Below are 20957 nucleotides of genomic sequence, written 5' to 3' on the forward strand. Positions count from 1 at the left end.
GGCAAAAATTGCCCCAAAAATACAAAATTGCAGATTTCATCAAAAATTCAATATATATTACTTAGTTCATCTATAGAAACGTGTATACCAAATTTCAAAACTATTAGACCAGTACTTTTTGAGAAATACATTTTTTGACCAAAAATGGCAAAAATTGCCTTAAAAATGCAAATTTGCATATTTCTGCACAATTTGAACAAATCTGAAATAGATCATCCCTAGGGACATATGTACCAAATATCAAAGCTATCTGACTGGTAGTTTTGAAGAAGAAGATTTTTAAAGATTTTTTTTACCAAAAACGACAAAAATTGCCTTAAAAATACAAATATGCAAATTTCACCACGATTTGAAAAATCTGACTGAAGTCACCCTAAGTAAACTGCATATCAAATTTCAAAGCAATCGGACAAGCGGTTTCAGAGAAGAAGATTTTTTACCAAAACACCAAAAACTGCCCCAAAAATACAAATATGCAAATTTCACCACGATTTGAACAAACTTAAGTGTGGTCACCCCAAGTGAACTGCATATAAAATTTCAAAGCAATTGGACTTGCAGTTTCAGAGGAGAAGGCAATTGTTGACGGACGACGACGACGACGACGGACGACGACGGACGACGACGGAAAATCAACCTATTTGATAAGCTCCGCGTCGCTGACAGCGGAGCTAAAAAACTTTAAGATAAAAATGTTTTTGTTTGTTTGTTTTTTTATCATACAAAAAATGAGTTTAAAATCTCAATGCAAATTCCATTCTGATACTTGCTTTCAGTTAACTGTGGAACCATATGAAATGAAGTGTGGCAAAAGTCAACAGCACAGAAATGAACGTCATGTAACATTACACGTACCTTGGTAACCTGGGTCACAGATACACTGCTTGGCTTCTGTACAGACACCGTGTCCATTGCACATGCCCGGACACTTCTCACCAATGTAGATGTCGTCCACGGACCAGCTGGGTGCACTGCGGGTGGGCGATGGCTGTATCCATCGGAACTGGGTTGAACTGTAGAAAGAGCATTTACAACTGATGAAGTGACAACATCTGACGTTGAAACCTAGGGATTCATTTTATACAGGAAGATTGCTGCTTGAATAAACTAGCGCATCTGACAGGAACATGACCAGACATAATGGGGAAACCCAAATTTTTAAAACTGAATGTTTGAAATCAATATGTAAATATGGTAAAAAATTATCCTTGTTTAAGATATCTTTGCATCTTGTGCATTTTTTATATTTGGAAATATAGCAAGGCATTCCTGGGCAGAATTTTAGCTGCTTAAATCATTCCTACCAAAAGCATATATGAATGTGAAAATTGTCAATCATGAATAATTTTCCCACGGTGAATTCAGTGGGGCCTGCATTACAACACCCTTAAAACTTGAAAAAGTTGAAGTGTCAAATTTAAAGCTGAATGGTGGAATGTGTTTCCTGTATCTAATGGTTATTTCACACACAAATCTACTTATTTATGCAGATATGTTAATGAGAGATGAATATACAAATCAAATGATCAATCATTGGTTATCAATGGAAAATATTCATTGGCTGCACCTATAAACAAAACAGAGCTATACCTTGAGATAGCTTTATCGGGCAATGGCATGGTGATTCTTGTCCACTGGTTGAATCCACTGGTGTCAAACAGCGTGGCTTCATGATACTGATAGGGGAAACATTCCACATGGTCCACAATTCCAGGCAGACACAGTGATCTCAACAGCTGCCAGTCTGGTTTCACAGGGTCTGTGTTGAATTCCAATCTCACTGGTTCCAGCACTGAGCATGGGTCTGTTTGACTGCCGCAGCCAACAACAATCTATGTAGGGCACGGAAAATGATCAATTACAAACACAGAAACAAATTACTATTAATTTATGATTGCAAAATACCGTATTCATCTGGTTTTAAATGAGAAACCATCTCTTTTTGTTTTTGTTAAAAAGTAAAAGATATTATGTCAGAAGAATGAAAAAATTAAACATTTCTATGAAAAATAGAATCCAATTATGTCTATGTAAGCCTTCTTTTGTCTGTTTTTAGGTTTCTTTTCCTTTTTGCCTGGTTGCGTTAATAAAACAAAAAAAATCAAAACTGCTCTCCAATAATTTTCCAATCAACACAGTGAGAGCAGCTTGATCTTGAAAGAACCGCACACTTTCTGAATTCACATGGCACATAGACTCAGCCTGCAAATGAGAAACATTAAAATCACTCTAGAAAAAAGATAGTGCTGGTACATTTAATGTTATACTCCCTCATCAAGTTGGGTGCCATAAGCTGAGCTTCATTTAAATGAAACATTTCATCATGCTCTGAAGGAAACATATCGGTAGTCATGGAGATTGTTTAATACATGTATTGGAATATAATGAAAAGTGTACCTTGAATTGGATCATGAATTCTTCCATGATGATTAACTGCCTGGAAGTGACACTATTGTCACTTCCGTCGTTCTTTCCGCCTTGCCAATACAGCTGCTTTCCTTGGCTTCCACACAATCCATTGGTAAGGCGGCTGTTGGGGTAGAATTCCCAGTTGGCTTCCTGGATGTCGTTTTCTATCCTGTCGCTGATGAAGCTGGGGTTGATCTCGGTGCCACCTGCAGGGTGTTCACAGGGATGTGAAAATCCAACAGTATTTATAGTATATGTATGATAGAGTGTGGAATGCCAAAATTCCATCATGAATACTCATACGGTATATATGAATATGTTTTACGACTAACTTATACTACTAGGAGTGTATACACCGATGCCATATACATTGATGCTTTTCAATAAACTTCATAAACATTAGTAAACGATAAATTACAAAGTATTGCTCTCCAGACTTGTGCTCTACACACCTGTTATCTCCACTTTCATTTTGGCAGTTGAATTCAGATACATATACGGTACTCACAGTGTGTGGAGGCACTGTGATATACTTAAAGGGAAACAGTCGTCGGAACTGCACCTGTGCATAGACCCTCGAGAAAAACTTCTCGAGGGTCTATGACCTGTGTGAGTTTCTTGTTTACAAACAATGTATTTTGTACATGATATCTAGATGGACCTCATCATCATAGCTGCAACATTTAAATTATACGGTGTAGATTATGACAGACATATTTTAACTTTCACCGATCACTATCGTACCTTGGATACAGTGTTTTATACATTGGTTGTACGGGTCCCATACGACCTTTGAGCGCAGTTCCGATAACTGTATTCTTTTAATATATTTTTTCTAGCCAGACTAAATGAACTTAGCAAATGCTAACTCTTTTGGCTTTAAACTTCAAGAATGTTTGACAAAAAGTAAATGATTTGATGCATATTATGGGAAGCATGGGGATAAAATGATGCTAAACAAATAACTGCCGACATCCCAAAGGCGCATTCCACTATAAAAACAAAAACAAAAGATCAAAAAAAAACTTAAATGATGGAAAAAGGTAAAAAAACACATTACCTATGAAAATGTCATCGAGAGCCCATTGAGCTTGATATTGATAGGTTTCCATGTCAACAGGCTGCCACCATCTTATCTTGGTTGTCCTATATCTGGCCTGTACTGGCAATGGGATGTAGTCGTGTTTCGGAGTCTGGTATTGTTCAAAATCCAACTCATGGAGTAAGTTCCAACTTATACCTATCAAAAATTAGGAAATGAATTGGTTCCTGGAACTTCAGTATATAACATGTTTAGTTTAAATTTTTATATTTCATTGAATGAATCTAAAGATTTATTTGCACATACATTTTATAGTATAATTATCATAAGGAATCGCATAACTAATCGATAATAGCCACAGTCTCTGAAGACCCTATGCCATTGCTAACTTTTAGATTGTTGTAGGAACCATTCAGTCATAACAGAATGACTGGTTGTCTCCATAATCAAATGCCCTCTAATTTCTTTACTTTTTTATTTCAAAGGGATTTCAATTTTTTTATGTAGTTATCATCAGCGCCAGACTTTAATGTATATTAGCACTTAAATCCAGACAGACAAATTTACACTTTGACCTTGGAAGTGATCAGGAGGAGTGTGCATACATTACCTCCATTGATGGAATACTGTAAAATCACATTTTCGTTTCTGCTGTGTGGTTTCTCACATGGTCCTGTGTCCTGCTTGCTACCGATCACTGCGTGATACTGGATGAAACTGTCTCAACAAATTCAGAACAGACCAGTATTACGATCAACAAGAACTTAATGGAACACAGCAAGATGCTGTACATGAAATGTGAATGATGTTGATGACATTTGTTTTTAATTGTTTTTTTTAAGTTTTCATTATTTACAAAACTAAAACACGACAGAATAGTACAAAATCAACACAGAAAAAATGAGCTTTATATATCTTCATCATGCCTTCCATTATGACTGTTACTTAGTAACCCTCATAGGATCATTTTGTTGTCAGAATTTTGTGACTCAAAACCTTCACTTTTGGGGAAGAGAGGACGAATTGGACGAACGATATAATCATGGGTTGCATTTGCCATGAGTGTTCAACAATGCACAGTTCCAAAGGTCAAGGAGGGAAATAGCACCATTTCATTGTCAGATTTTGGCACTTCAAAGCTTTCACTTTGGGGAAGTGAGGGAGCATTGGACAAACAACGTATAATGGGTTGCAAAACACTTGAAAAATATAACTTTCTACATTAACTAAAACATTTCATCATATTTTGTAAACCTCCAAAAAGACTATATATTATTGCCTGAATACATGGGTTTATGTGCCCGAGAGAAGGTGACAATTTGCCCTACGCCAGGAGGGCAAATTGTCTCCTGCTGTGAGGGCACATAAACCAATGTATTCAGGCAATAATATTTTTATTACATGCCTCTTCACAGTTCATGCTATATGACATTTAGTTACATGCAGGGCATTCTCAAACATTTTTACCATTATTGACAGCATCAAACATAGTTGAATGAAAGTCAAAATAGCAGTGCGCGCATGGATATTTTACATTTAGCATTAAGCGTCTACTTTGATGTCGAAAACGTCTGGACCGGGTAACCATGGAAACCATTCAGTACATTGTTCACCGGCCTGCTAACTCCCTAGATGTTCCTATTCTAATCAATGCACTGATTTGCACTCACATCGAGGCATGTAATAAAACATACATCAAGTTTACTTTCCTCCCAAACAGTACGACAGTCTCTTACCTTGCCCCTCTCAGATCTAAATCAACCGTCTCTACTTGTCTGATTCCATAGCCACTGAAATACAAAGACGATTCCTCCCGTAGAACACCACAGCTGTATCTACCCCTGACAATGTCCCCTCCCTGTACAACTGACCACCAGGGTGCTTGGCTGGACACTTCAAACCGATCCTTGATTGTAGTCTGAAATTTCAAGCCAGAGAGGATTGTCAATTCATAGGGTGCTTTTTGAAAGGCAGCCTTGCAGCCACGAATTTCAAACCAGGGTTTTTTTGGGGGACATTTTGCACATTTTTTGGACAACATGCCTCAGTTATCAATCAAATTTTGTATTATTTTGTAATAATTCAAGCTTACTTGAACGCGATGCTATGCTTGATTTTCAGGCAATCAGAGCTCAGTCAGACTGAAAGCAAGTTATAATATCAAGTTTTAATTTAATTCTAATCACAGCTCTAAAATGGCGTAAATATAAGCCTCGAACTAATTGTGCAAACAAATTTAGGCCATCGTCAGTAACAGGTATTACTTGCAGACTACGCTCAACACAGTCAACACATAAGTGCGCCCAAAGTGACCTGCAGTAGGTGAGAATGCGGGACAATGGTTGTGTTTTGGGGTCATTGTCACGAGGGCGTGTCCTGGCTGCAACACTGGAAAGGTATGATAATGCTGTGTGGAACAGGGAGTCCTTTCTCAGAGCAGTCATATCTTGTGAGAGGTAATGATTTGATTGAAGGTTTAGGATTGAACATGGCAGGAGATGAAGGGTAGTTTACTTCTTATTCTTTTCAAAATGACTGGTTATACAGAATAAATGTACGAATTTGTCCTCTATAACCAAAGTGATGAAGTGATCAGACTAACAAAGGCACATCTAAATGTACTGAGAACAACCTTCCTTATCATAGCTATTAACTTTGAATTTCCCAACCTGTAATCTTGTGACCTGCAGTTCACAGCTGTCTCCGTAGAAGCCGTCATCACAAATGCATTGTGGGTAGTCACACAGGCCATGTCCGCTGCAGTCATCTGCACAGCTCTGTGAAATGAAGACGTCATCAAGGGCCCAATGTGGATGTGAGGATGACGCGGATGATGAGGTTGCTCCTTGAAACCACCGGAATCTCACAGGTCTGAAAGAAAACACATCGTGCCTTTGGTACTGTACTGTACTTGCAACTGTATCACAACAGTGCATAAAATAGTGCCTTTGGAGCAGTAGCTACCATTGTATTATAATTAACCACATCAAATACTGCACTTCGTGTTTTAGCTCTTTTTAATAATATATTGCATATACTCGAGTAATGGTGAGAAAAACTTGTAAGAATTTTGGCCAGGAAGTAAAAACTGTTTAAGGAACTGATCCCCGTAAGGGTCTAATGCCATGACAACAACATGTGAATGATAACTGAACTTTTTTAACGTTCCGTAAAATTTTGGAAACTAGAAACAATAAAAGATTGACAAGAATGCTTTGCAGTTCAGGAATTATATTTACGTGTTGACTGAGAAATGCGATAATTTAGCTACAACTGTATTTAAAGATGAGCATCTGCAGTCTAACGCAGGATGATCCTCTTTGCAAAAAGTTTGGCTTGAACCCACTTCCTCCTACTTTAAACTTAATCTATTACTAATGATTGGAAGTCACTATTAAGTTTCCATCTGAAAAGACAAAATCAATCTTTTTTGTTATGTATCATTTCTTTGACATGGAATGTTGGCACTTTTGATATTTTCCAGACTTCGTGACACTGGATATCATTTCATTTTTTTGATATTTTGTCTTATTTTGAATCAAACATTTTGAACTATGAGTTAAACTTTTCAGTATGTACCGTTCCAAGATCTTATCTGCCAATTTGATGACAACTTTCCTCCATCCTTGGTTGGCAAAGTAAAGACTGGGTTGTCCAACTTCTCCATTGCATTGTGGGTCGTATGGTAAACATTGATGAACAAGGAAGGACCATGTGACACCATGGTCAGTTGAGTAGAAGAGTTTGACCGGCTGTATGAGTTCATTTGCTGATGTTGAATTACAACCAACACTGATCTGAAAGGGACATATCAACATAACATAGGAAATATTATAAGTTTAAGAGTTTGTTAGGATAGGTCTCCTATTTGCTGGAACAGAATTAAAATGAGAACTCAAAAGACAACTATGAAGTGAGAAACGTCAGGTAAATTTGAATAAATTTTCGCTGGGATTTGAAAAGCAGAATTATAATATTTAAATTATGAGCATGGCTAGCTTGTCTTACAGAATTGAATGCACAGCAAAACTAATGATTGTCATTTACCAGCTGTGAGCTTAGATGCAGATCTAATGCGAGTTTATCAGAACAAACAAGCAATTACAGCTGTTCTCTCATCTACACAAAATTATACGATGTACATTGAAGCTTTGTCTGTTACTACTAACCTTAAACTGAAGTACAGAACCAGGCTGCAGCAGTAAGTCCTCTGTTACTATGGAAACACTTTCATCCTTATCCGGGATGCCTACGATGGCAGGAGCGACTGGGGTGTCTCCAGCCATACTTTGCAGCTGCCTCAAGACATCAGAGAGGTCACTGGTGTGCAGATCACTGGGCAGTTGACAGTAACTGCCAAGGCCGGTGTTGTCGGTGTACAACCAGTGTGACTGGATTTCATCACTGTCAAACCGATCCTTGAGAGACCTGGGGAGCGTTTTCGAGCCTGATAGCAGGACATTGTCGATGGCCCAATCGCTCTCTCCCCTTCCAGAGTGTTTGGGTTGCCACCAGCGGATTCTGCAACCTCTGTATCTGGCCGCTGCTGGTAGCTTGACAGAGACAAAACTGAAACATAGAAAGTAGAATTTATATCAATGTTAACAGTTGATGTCAACTCTTGATGTCAACTCTTGACTTTGTATTTTTCCTGACTGTTTTGGATTGACATACATACCATATATATGTTTTGAATAGCAATGATGTAGAATCATGTTGTGATCGGTGTAAAAACCAAAATATTAAATATTGCCAGTATGTCCTAAAATTTTGGCTGCAACACGAGCCTCTACCGGCTGAAACACTATCATTGATTGATCAAAAAGTGCTTATCAAACTATCCACACAGCTAGACACTACAAATTTACTGTGCCTAGGTAATACTTGGTCTGCAGCTTAGCACCTGCAGTTTCTGCATAGAGTTAACAGAGAGACAGAGTACACAGCCTGATTGTACTATATTGCATCCTTGACAGGGACAGACAACTTTACGTTGCGACAGAGCTGCATTTAATAGGTGTATTGGACTCTTTGGTGACTGTCCAAAACGCTGTGCAAATTTAGATACATGCATGACTGCAATTGTGCATAACCCTATATTAGTAAGACAGTCCACTGATACTTATTGGGAGCTTGTGCAGCTTTTATACACAAGGTGTGCCCTAGTATCTTACCTTGGCTTGGTGTACTGGTCATAGAACAACTCTGTCAGGTGGTGCCAGGATATGCCGCCATTGGTGGAGTATTCCACAAACACACCTTGGTTACGGTTGCTAGGAGCACTCTTGCAGCCGTACATGAAGTAGAACTGGAGGTGTTCCACTTCAGACAGGTCCAAATCTGTTGACACCAATTGTCTATTGCAAGCCTGAATGAATGAATGAATAAATAAATAAATAAATAAATAAATAAATTAATTAATTAATCAACTAATCAACCAATCAATAATCGATCAATCAATCTGGGTCTATACTATCATGAGTTTAGTTGAATCAACACGGCAACATTTTACAAACTTGACCAACTTTAAAATGATTGGAAATCTGATCTCCTATTCAGCTTTTCCATAACAGATACAATCTAGGTAATTTCATGCAACTACATGTAGCATTTCATGGTGATTGTTACATTAGAATAAATCATGATACATCGGCTAGGCTGCTACTTTTACTGGTCTCCAAAGCAGCACATGAGTTGCTATTATAGTAATTTGATCTGTTGCTAGCACTGATGTCCACAAGGCACTGTTTCTATTACATGGAGAACTTCATGAATTTATTCAACATAAATTTGCCAAACGTGGCTCATTATCTCATAAAAAGTGGATCTCTCTACGGCACAGCTCTAGTAAATGGTTACACACATGTAGATTCACATAATATCAAACAGGGCATAGCACTCACCCCATTGAAATGCAGTGCTTTGCCTGATGACAATGGACCACAGAAATCAGACACTGTTCCTCCATTCACTTTCAACCACTCAGTGCTGTCTGCACCAGGCTGCTCTTCAAATTTGTCTCTCAGATTCTTCGGGAGAGGTTTCAGTGGGATGTTACATGAGTCACCACCCCAGCCATTATCACACCTGCATTGAGTCCAATTGGAGATAGTTTGAGAATTTCAGAACACTGATTTAGACTGTAGGTTTGTTTCTAAACAGTGCATAACACGCACTTGACATTGCATACTGTCAAGAGAATTTGAACAAAATTTATCTTTTGAGCATGTGTTCATTTTTGACGCTCGCAGTCAGATTCTCTGCCAAGTAATTTATATAGTTTCAAATCATAACATCTTTGGTAACAAATCACTAATGCTGCCACTTCTATGAATATAGTTTCAAAAATTCCATAAATAATTTCAGAAAAATGTGTATTTTTTTCATATTAATGATGGAATCATTATATCATTGGGAATAAGCCCTATTCACATTGGAATAATCAAACATATTTACTCTTTACAACATACAATCTTCTTCTTGGTAAACCGCATCTCGTCAAATTGGGTTCAATTAAAAACAGTTGTCCTTTTGGTCTATGAACTTGCAAAACATTATCCATTTTCACTTTACAATTCTACATCAAAGGTTGATGAAGCCTGTCCTTGCACTTACATGCAAAATCCTTCATTACATCTTCCGTGTCCAGAACACATATCCATACACTCCCGACCAATGTAGATGTAGCGGATGGCCCAGGAATGTGCAGGTTCAAATCCTGGTGGCTGGCTCCATCGGAAACGAGTTGCCTTGGACCTGTACATGTGCATTGAAACAACAAAAAGGCAAAGTACTGTGATTGTCAGTTGGAGTAAACTTTGTGTGAATATCTGAAGAAATTTAATCACACAATAACTCTGAGGCACACATTTAAACTCTTCAAAAACATTCTCCAAAAGTCAGTTGTTAATTATCACAGGCTAACCAGGGCGATTTCTTGTAGTGACACTTTACATGTAAAAGTTATTTTTTTGAAGCGATATGTGCACAGTTCTAATATATCACATCAATATTAAAGGCAATTTCACATCCTTACCTAGTATACATGGGTAGGGGAATAATGACTCTATTCCAGCCATTGTACACGTCTGCTGTGAAAACGCTGCGGGTATGGTATTCCATGCATTCTACATTCAAAGGCAAGCAGTCATCCAACAACATACGCCATTGCTTACCCATGTCAGTGGAATATTCCAAATTGATGTCTGTTGATGTAGCGGAAATTAATGCAGTTATGATGAAACAATCATTCTATGTCACTGATTGCGGTAAAAGTAAATCCAGCCAATGCTATATTTACTGGTAAAACAGCTAACAACATTTGATTATACAAGCATTTTGTGATTAGATTTTTACAATGTCTCCAGCTGAAGCTCTTGAGTAACTACACCTCAGTGTGTTATGCTTACTTTGTAATGTTGAGTAGTTCTTGTCGTTCCTTTGCTATTTTCCTTTCTGTAAAGATGTTTCTTTTTTAAATGTATTTCACAATTTAATTCTTTTGTCTGTCTGTCAGAGGTGACTGCACAGTGGGCTTGATGAATGAATGAATGAGTTAATAGCTTAATAAATAAATAAATATACATCTGACACAGGAATCTATTCTGACTTACCATATTTAAAACATAACAACCTTTAGCATTTAGATTTCTCTCTACAAAAAATCATGCGTGATTTTTGCCAAATTTTGATGTTTTTTACTGGGTTACATTTACACTTCATTAAAATAGAAAAGTAACAACATTTCCAAGCTGACCTATCCTAATTCCTGAACACACTGTAACAAAAACACAAACATTAATTTTTCGGCCTAAACTTACCATAGCAGAGTTCACTGGAGGTACATCCCATGGCTAAATCAAACTGTAGGAAAGTGTGCTCAGTGATCCTGACATCAGCAGTGATGGCATACCGCATCAAATCGTTGCCTGTGAAGTGCAAGGCGTTGACGTGGGACCCACAGACTTGCTCCACCCTGCTGCCGGGATAAAGCATCCAGTTGCTGTCATGGACAGTGGATATGCCATTGCTGTCTTGTTGTAGAGATGTCGTAAAATCATCCTCCAGGAACATCTGGCCATAGACATCGCCTCCAACAAATATCTAGAAAGATGACAGCAAAAAGTTATCCATGGTTTGAAATCCCAACACTGCACTGGATATATACGCTAGTGTAACTCCAGCAATGAGAGATTATTTCTTCGAAACAGATTACGAAAAACAGGGATACAAATCTTATTTTCTCGAATGTTGTTCATCTAACAGCCCAACACTTGGACTACTCTTTGGTTGTAATGAAAGTACAGACTTTGGTAAAGTCAGACAAAATCTGATGCAATTTTGACCTTTGACCTTTCCCCATGACAGACATTTACTTTAAGTAATACCTGATCTATGGCCCATTCATCAAGGAAAGTACCGTCAGTGGATGGCTGCCACCACCTGATCCGAGTTGAGTTTGTTCTCGCTGCATTGGGCAGTGCCACAGCGATGTACGACGGCTTGTTTGTGTCATGCATGAAGTGAAGCTCTTCCATAGTGCTCCATAACAAACCACCGTTGACTGAGAACTGTAGGAACACTGGGTGATTCTTTGAGCTTGGGGGCTTGAAGGAACAGCCAAGCTTGATGTAGAAATGCACAGAGCTACGACAGAAAGGGGAAATGTGACATCGGTTACCATGGTAGCTGACAAATATTTCAGAAGTACACATCAGCAAAATCTGACACGGGAATCTATCATTGACATAAAAGTTTGCTTTGTTTTAGTTTTTCAGACTGCATTCACAAGTTCTGAGAAAACAGACTCAAAACAGTTACAATTCGTTTCTTCGCTTCGATAAAGTTTGTATGTGCGATGTGTGATGGTGAGCATGCGTGCGTGAGTGCTTCACGAACTCTACAATGTGTGGAGCGGTCTCAGTCAGAAAAATGTAACAACTTAGCCAGCTATTGAACCACTCTTTTTTGGGAGTGGAGATTTAGCCGAGCGGTTCTCTCTGTGGCCTCTCCGCTAGGCGACTGATGCCGTATGTTGTGGGTTCGAACCCGATTGAAAACTAGCCGTATTACGAACAGATAGATAAAGAGATGTCAGGGACACTAAAAATACTGTTTCTCACCTTGTGGTTGTCAGGTCCATATCTGTGGTCACCAACATTCTCAAGCCGTCATTGACAAAATGCAGACTTTTACCCGTGATCAAAGTTCCACACTTGTCCGTTATCACACCACCACTCCATTGGAGGAATTTCTTGGAATTTATTTTATCAGCTGCGATGCAAGGTTTGCAAAACAAATGTTGAAATCAAATTACTACTATCCACATTGAGCGATGTGTACATGTACTTTGCTACTTTGTATTTCACTTTTCTTCTTTCACTGAAGTACTTAGGATTTTCTATATTTCATAGCAGCAGCTTGGGTTTCCAGTGTTTTGTATTCTTGACATCCATAGTTTGGTACCAGAGTCATTTCTTAATGTTTCCCATATCATTCTCTTAAACTGACATGTGAACACACACAGGAAAGCCTTAATTTTGTTCTGTTTTGAGTTAAAGGTATACAGTCACCTGTAATCTAAATATACCCATATATGGTCAAAGGGCCGGGCATTCCTTGGTATTCAAAATGCCCATGTGAGGGCGCTGTTTTTAAAAAGCGGCCACCCACTTAAAGTCTGTGATTGGTTAGATTTTCTCTTTCCATGGTAACTGTGGCAAAATTGGAACATGTGACAGTATACCTTTAATCATCATTACGGATCAACAACTCTTATAATGATTTTGCATTTACTGATTTAAATTTCTGCTCTTTTCAAAACTCTGACTTGGTATAATCTATTTATTTTCAAAACGGAAGGTTGAATCTGTGTACCCTGGAAATGGGGTGAAAAGAATTAGAAATTCATGCAATGAATATCAGGACAGTAATAGCATACAGCGACATCATCACATTTTCCTTTGTTAGACAGGTAAAGGTACCAAATATTAAACACATATCTTGGATTTGGTATGACTTACTTTCAAATGCTTCTTTGAGGAAATGTGGATGATTTCTGAGAGCATGACAGTTTGCACCAGTATATCCAAAGTCACACTGACACAGTTGGTTGGCCTGGCACCACCCATGTCCATTGCAATTATCGGGACACTTTGGACCAATGTACACATTGTCAATTGCCCACGGAATTGACGTCTCAGTCCTTCCGTAGACGCCTTGGTACCAGCGGAAACGCACATTTCTGGACAGAAACGAAAGTGCACTGTCAATTAACATCTGCTGAGTCTGGCAAAATATTTCTTACAGTAAATTTGTTGTCAGATCTAGATCAAATACATGTAGCAATACAACTGTGCAGTGTAACTTTCCTACTGCAATGACTTTCCCTACGTCATGTACATACTGTAAAACTTTGAACCAAGAGAACTTCAAATGCCAAAATATAAGAAACACTTTGCAGTTTTGTTCAGAGTTTTAAGCCAGTGTAAATTAAGAAATATTGCAGATGGCTAATAATGCAGTAACATAGAATTGCTTGATTTTATACTTTTACTTAGATTGTGATCAAAGTTAAAGAAACAGTTGACATGTTATAGAAAACAGTAACAGCATCCTTGAATAACTGGTAATCTGTTCCTTGTATGACTGAAAATGAGTAAAGACCTTATACATAGTAACTTGAAGATGTTTAGTTTAACAGTTATTTTAGCAAACCCCTAAATAGGAATTATCACACAGATTGTGCTATCAAAGACTTGTGACCTACCCACAGATGTGCAGTTTGTCCAAAGGTATGATGAAACGTTGCCAGTCCTCTGTGGCACCTCTGTAGTACACACTAGCTGCACTCATCTGACCGCCGCACATAGTGTTGACTCTGTGAGCTCCAATGCACAGTGGTTGAAGCAGCTTCCATGTTGCGCCAAAGTCTTGGGAGAACTTCAGGTAGATGGCGTTCTCGGATGAGCCTTGTTCACTGCATCCAACATTGATCTTGTTTTAGGAATAGTATAGAACAATGTGGTTTTAGGGACAGTACATAACATGTGGTTTTAGGGACAGTATACGGTAGAATATGTGGTATTAAAGCCCCAATAGCTGCTAATTTTAAGAATTATGATCATGATTTTATTTTCAAACCAAAGCTGGTTCATGTAAACGTGCTAATTGAAGGACGTGTATAGACGTATCACTGCTCACTGATTTGGACCATGCCTATGAGTTTTAACAGGCTGAATAATAAACAGGTGCCACACTCATAAACTGGCGCCCATACAGAAAAGTGTAAAAATCAGTATTTCCTGCACATACACATCGTGGTCGTAAAAGAGACAAGCATGATGCTATTTACTTGAATGCACCACGCATGATGGCCAACATTTTGTTGTTGAAATCTTTATTTTCTCTGTTGATATGATTAGTATTTGAAAATGGCGGGAAATCTACAATAATGTGGAAACGTTTGAAATTACATGCCACTTTCCACACTTATAACAGTGTTACACACTTTTTCAGTCTCTAACAGGTCTTATTCCAAGAAAGTTCTCGTAAAACTGAGGATATTTTGAAATCAGTTTATTACACAGTTGCCGCTATTGTGGCTTTAAGGACAGAGTGTAGAATGTGTGATGGAAAAGACGAGTTGAAGACTGTTCATGCCATTAAGAGTGTGATGACAAACATTTAGTTCAAATTCATAAAGCTATTCATTTCTCTGATAAAAGGAATCAAATATATATGTCAGAGGCAAGCTAGACTAGCTGATCGTGTTACAGTGATTTAACTTCATAAAGGTGGCTTTTGGCAAATTTTGGATACTATGGAAGAGAAAAATTTGCTTTCGGAAAAAACAAAATGCCTGTAACAATATCATCAGCAGCAGAAAATATCACTAACAATGGTTCTTTACACATTCACACTATCCGTCCATTCTACTGCCTGTGGTGTAATTTTCTAAGTACTGGAAATGAGTTACATTGTAAAAAGTACACATGCACATACATAGAAAGCTTTGCCTCTAGCTTGGAGTTTTGAAATCATCAAAGCTTGAGTTGCATGCCTTTCTGGGTGAGAATTGTGTACAGTATAACCAGAAAGATGATCAAATACATGTAGAAGCTATTCCATGCCATCTCAAATTACAAACAACTAATTATGCTTTCATATCAATATCTGCAAATAAGCAGACTCATGATGAAAGCTTTACTCACCTCAAACTGCAGCACTGTGTCCTCATTGACATGAATGTCCCTGCTAGTCACAGAGTGTTCACCAGTCCTTTCACCAAAAGTCAACGCTGTTCTGTCGTAGCTGAGAATGAAAAAGAGACAGATATGACATGACGAGATATGTATGAGTCATGTACTTTTAATAATTACAGTGAATCCACTATTCAAAGCTGGACTTCGGGGTGCATGTAACTTCTTCTGTATGAAAAGGTAAACAGTAATCATGAATATATGAAATCCCAAAACAGCTCTTGAAAGGTTTCTTTTGTATGCTTGAGGAGAAGTGTTTCATGAGGAATTCAAGTACACAGGTGTCTCTTTACCATTTGTGTCTAAGAATGGTGAAAAATTTATTGAACACCAAATATGATCTACAATATACAGAAAGGAATTATTGGATACACGTTGGATCTGAATTGGCTCTGTACCTCTGAGGGATGATAAATGTGTCTATTTGCCAGAGCAATCTCACCTATGACCTCTGTTGTTGTACACACTGCTAACAGTTGGCTTTTTAGGAGGACAAAATGGTCCAATGTGACTCCCGGGATAAAACAACCAATCAGATTCTGACGGACCATCATCAAAATCTTGGTCAATGATGTTCGATAGTTTACTGTTTCCTCCAAAGATGATGTCATCAATAGCCCATGTTTCTGACTCGGCTCCTGTTAAGGTGGCGGTAAAGGCTAGAGCGTCAATTATAAACTTCAAAAATACCGTCAAGGACACTATGTGCTCACATTCGGTTTGAATTGGTCCATTCAAGAAATATTTAAACCAGAAAAACAAGAATGACAAAAGCAACTAAGGTTTCCAACTTAGGTACTGGAGGTCATCTTTAGGAACATGCATATCAACTTCTATAGCAATGGGAGAAGCAGATCCTAAATACATAAGCAAATGTCAACAACAAAAAACAGAGAAGGCTTGATAAAAAAAGAAAAGGTGGGAGTGGGCAAAAATGCACAAGGGATCTGGTAAAAAAGTAATGCTGCATCATCGATCTTCTAGACCCTACCCCCTCCTGAATATCAAATGTTCCACCCCTTGGTATAACATAAGACCAAATGACAGGAAGTACATTTACAACCTTGGAGATTTTTAATTAATGCCATGAGTGTTATCATTCTAATGTAAACAGCACTTAAGTTAGTTACAGATAGTGAAATGCCTTCCACTGTGGGCGGTGATTACAACATCTGGAATTATCCTGGATCCAAATTTCTCATCAGTTCTTGTATGTCTCACATAGAAAAGTTGCAAAAATGGGTCCAAAATGAAAAAAATCACCTCAGCTTTGTTTTCTGGATCAAATTTTCCTACAAATTGGTACCAAATATGGCAAAATTATGTTCACAGCCTTCAAAATTGTCTCACAACATATCCTGGGTTGGTGTATAGGTCATTTAAGGTCACAAACTGAGAAAAGTACCTAAAATATACAAATTTTGGGGTTTCCCAACACTTTGAGCAGAAAATTTATCTAATAACATCTTTCGGAACTTTATACCAAATTACAAAGCTATCAAACAAGGGACTTTATACCAAATTACAAAGCTATCAAACAAGTAATTTTGAGATAAAGTTTTCTTGACCAAAAATGACAATATTGTCTTAAAAATACAATTTTTTATATTTCAGGACAATTTCCACATATCTAACTATTGTCATCTCTGTACGTCTGTGTACCAGATATGAAAGCTGTCTGTCAAGTAGTTTTAAAAAGGAAATACTGTCTAAGATTTTTTGACCAAAAATGACAAAATTGCACAAAAATAGTAATTTTCCCAATTTTGTCATAATTTCAACAAATTAGAAGAGTAACACCCTTGCAAAGAGACAACCTAAATTTGAGAGCGATTGGGCTGGCAGTTTCAGAGAAGAAGAATTTTTACTGAAAATGAGAAAAATCACAAAAAAATTCAGCAAAAATACAAAATTAAGGATATCTGCACAATATTCATAAAACTGTATAAGGTTCACCTAAGGTACTTGCACACAAATTTTCAAAGCAATCAAAAAAGCGGTTCTTGAGTTATTAATTCTTAACCATTTTCACATTTTGTAAGCTCATTTGCATAATTTTGGCAATGCAGACTTCATTTGTACAAAATCCCATCTATAGCCCAGGATGCATCCACACAACAAATACCAAGCTGAAACGTGCAGCGGTTTGCGTGTTTTTGATGTTGACGGACATACTGTACGTACATACATACATACATACATACATACATACATACATACACACATACATACAGACGCCATCGACTTCAGCCTATACGATAAACTCACATTGGTAAAACCAAATGTGAGCTAATAAAACTATTAACCCTTTCACCACCATGGTTTGTCCTAAATCCATTGTTTTCTATGGTAAAGTTGGACCTGTATACAGGGAACTGGGGGTGAAAGGGTTAAAACATAAAAGTAGTCAACATTCTCTGTGGAATAAAAAAAACTAGACATTTGGGGTCATAGGCATTGCAGAGTTATAGCCCGTTGAAACTTCTGAAAAACTGACCAAATAAGAGGAAGTTGGGGAGTCCTTAGTGTATTAACTATGGTAGAGGTCCCCTAGCTTTTAAAAAAATGTTTGAAAAGGGAAAGTCATTTTTTACTGTTTTTCAGGAAAGTTTGACAAGGCAGTGCTTGCATTCAGAATGCGTGACTGCTATTGTAAATGCATTTTTAGATTCTTTGAGTGTCAAAGAGGTGTCAAAAGTGAGATTAACCAAAAAGACTGCTCTGTGACTTCAAAAGAGGGGTGCAAATATGGCTTGTTTTCAACATTTTTGACAGAATCACAGTTTTCGTACATAATTTTACACCAATTCAATCCAACCTTTGAAATGAGATATGGACATGGAATTTTTACACCTTATTAACAAGGTTACAGATAAGATTTGTACGGCACAATTTTTCTGTATTTGAAGTACTTTTTGAAAAATCACATTTTGAAATTTGAAAGAATTTTTTGATATGTAAACCCATGTAAAATCATAAAAACAAATTTTATCTACAAATCCTGCCGTACAAATCTTACAATCAATAGTGTCAACATATTTATAATTGGTAATATTAATACAATCCAATTATTATTAATGTAAAAAAATATGAAAAATTAAATTTTAATATTGATTGGTGTCATATTTCAAAATCATGGCTACAAATATACAATTTTTACATTCTTTGGAGAAAGTATTAACTAAGGGAGTTATCCTGAAAATTTGAACTAAATATCTTGATTCTAACACTTGAAACTTTACATTAACTCTTAGAAAAGAATTGGTGCAAAAATAGCCTTTACCACTACCTTAAGGATGGTAATGCAGAGTGTGTTTGATTACAGATGGAGATCTCTGTTGTGTAGGAAGGTTGATTTTGATTGGCTGAGTACATGGTGATTCATGACTGTCAACCAATCACTGCTACTGATTCTATGAAGAAGACATTTCACTGAAAACAGCTGCCATCTTGAAAACACACAAAATTCATACAGAATCACTGGATATTATTGTCTTTGAAGTTCGTCAGTTCTGCCATAAAAGTAATTCATCAATAACTTGCAACATACAGACCTGTTTATCCTTTTTCTTCTAAGAAGGTCACAGTTCAAATTTTAAGTCAATGAATTTGGTGGACAATTTTTAAAGAAGTCGCAGATCTATTTTCCACAAGTTCCCTGTGTCTGTGATGTCCTACATGTAGTATCTTTTCAATGTTTATGAATGATGTGGATTTTGAGGTTTACTTTGAAATACCACAAAAGCTTTTGGGAGGAAATTTGAAGTTAAATTTCTCATAATTTTCATATGTATCATGAGCTCAAACACTTCTTTCTATGAACTTAATTTGTCCAACACAGTTAAGGATTGTTTGTACACAATGCTGTATACACATGGCAAATGAATCTGTGATTAGTTGAAAACTTATCACTGTGTCAATTTTTGACATTTTGAATGGTGACAGTACTTGCATCATATTGGCATATTATTTGAAACGATAAAAGATACCATCATACCTGAGTGCTTTGCCTGCCACAGTCGAAACCTCGTTGGATTCATTCTGGCAGCCAATGGCAGTTTGATGTTTATGGGGATTGGATGATCATCGTTTGACTTGTACATTATTTCCTCCAGTAAATCCCAGATAATGCCACCATTTTTGGAGTACTGCACCAGAATACTTCGGGAACAATCAATGTGCTCCGTGGAAATCGGATTCCTGCATCCAAATTTGATTGTAAACTGGATGTATTCCATGTTTGAGCTGTCCAGGTCAGGTGACACCAACATTCTAAGTCCATCCTTAAAAAAAGCACAAAGATAAACAGCTTCAGTGACATTGTGCTTCCATTTGAAACAAATCTACACGACCTGCGACTTTTACTGGTAAACTCCTTAAATACACATATTCCTGCAAAAAGGAAGTATTGGGCCCTTAAGTTTGAATATAAAACTTAAAATATCATTTGAGCAATTCTGAATGAGGTCATTTGGAAGCTATTTTGGATATACAAGTGGTTTAAATGAAATAGATGCTTTGGCTGAAAATGGCCCCCAAAATTTAAAAAGCAAATTTCATCAAAACTTGGTTATTGGTAGTTGAGATAATCTCAGGGAGGTACAAACAAACTTTGAAAGCCAGTGGACATGAGATTTCAGAAGTGATTTTTGAACAGAAAAAAGAATAACTCTCAAGAATTTACATATGCAAATTAGTGCATTTTTGTTATTCTGATATCCTAAGGAAGATGTCACCGAAACATCAGAGATTGAACCAGAAGTTCCTGAGTTCTGGATATTATTTATTATAAGCTCATTTCATTTTTTGCATGTTTCTTTTGGATTGAATCCCATTTTAATATGATGCATGATATATATCTACTTATCAAACACTGAGATGATACATGCAGCAGTTTTCAACGTTCTGATGTTGACAGACATACATACATACACACATAAAGATTACCCAATGCCATACGGCCAGTGATCCTAAAAGCTCCCTTCATTATTATTAGGTAGAACCCACCTCGGGGACAGACATTCGGACTCTCAAACTTTTACGATTCTCTTCTGATATACCACATGTGGGGGTTCATTTTAAAGCTCTTGGTGAAAGAAAACTTTTTACCGGCTTAGTTTTTCGAAATTCGAAAATTTTTATTTTTCTCCATAGAGTTAACACAGGGATGGCGGCCATTTTGAATTTCTAATATCGGTAAATCTTGGGTAATTTGTTTCTCTAGTACCAAAATTTGCACGGTGACC

General features: G+C 37.3%; 1 protein-coding gene across 3 annotated transcripts in view; it reads right to left on the bottom strand.

The window, feature by feature from the left end:
- The window catches only part of LOC139135005 (reelin-like), a 70671-nt gene that overhangs the window by 4729 nt on the left and 44985 nt on the right, over nucleotides 1-20957 (bottom strand). For all 3 annotated transcript variants that reach the window (XM_070702161.1, XM_070702160.1, XM_070702162.1), the window contains 21 exons: nucleotides 19709-19994; nucleotides 16154-16349; nucleotides 15664-15763; nucleotides 14220-14446; nucleotides 13474-13694; nucleotides 12574-12724; nucleotides 11839-12097; nucleotides 11272-11554; nucleotides 10488-10656; nucleotides 10067-10207; nucleotides 9355-9538; nucleotides 8626-8819; nucleotides 7621-8020; nucleotides 7031-7248; nucleotides 6121-6322; nucleotides 5188-5369; nucleotides 4062-4168; nucleotides 3470-3649; nucleotides 2398-2615; nucleotides 1591-1832; nucleotides 856-1013 (listed from right to left, as the gene is read on the bottom strand). In XM_070702161.1, the coding sequence (XP_070558262.1) occupies nucleotides 856-1013; nucleotides 1591-1832; nucleotides 2398-2615; nucleotides 3470-3649; nucleotides 4062-4168; nucleotides 5188-5369; nucleotides 6121-6322; nucleotides 7031-7248; nucleotides 7621-8020; nucleotides 8626-8819; nucleotides 9355-9538; nucleotides 10067-10207; nucleotides 10488-10656; nucleotides 11272-11554; nucleotides 11839-12097; nucleotides 12574-12724; nucleotides 13474-13694; nucleotides 14220-14446; nucleotides 15664-15763; nucleotides 16154-16349; nucleotides 19709-19994 (4318 nt within the window). The remainder of the gene's footprint in view (nucleotides 1-855; nucleotides 1014-1590; nucleotides 1833-2397; nucleotides 2616-3469; nucleotides 3650-4061; nucleotides 4169-5187; nucleotides 5370-6120; nucleotides 6323-7030; nucleotides 7249-7620; nucleotides 8021-8625; nucleotides 8820-9354; nucleotides 9539-10066; nucleotides 10208-10487; nucleotides 10657-11271; nucleotides 11555-11838; nucleotides 12098-12573; nucleotides 12725-13473; nucleotides 13695-14219; nucleotides 14447-15663; nucleotides 15764-16153; nucleotides 16350-19708; nucleotides 19995-20957) is intronic.

This window comes from Ptychodera flava, chromosome 6, assembly GCF_041260155.1.
Source record: "Ptychodera flava strain L36383 chromosome 6, AS_Pfla_20210202, whole genome shotgun sequence".
In the NCBI taxonomy this organism is placed as follows: Eukaryota; Metazoa; Hemichordata; class Enteropneusta; family Ptychoderidae; genus Ptychodera; species Ptychodera flava.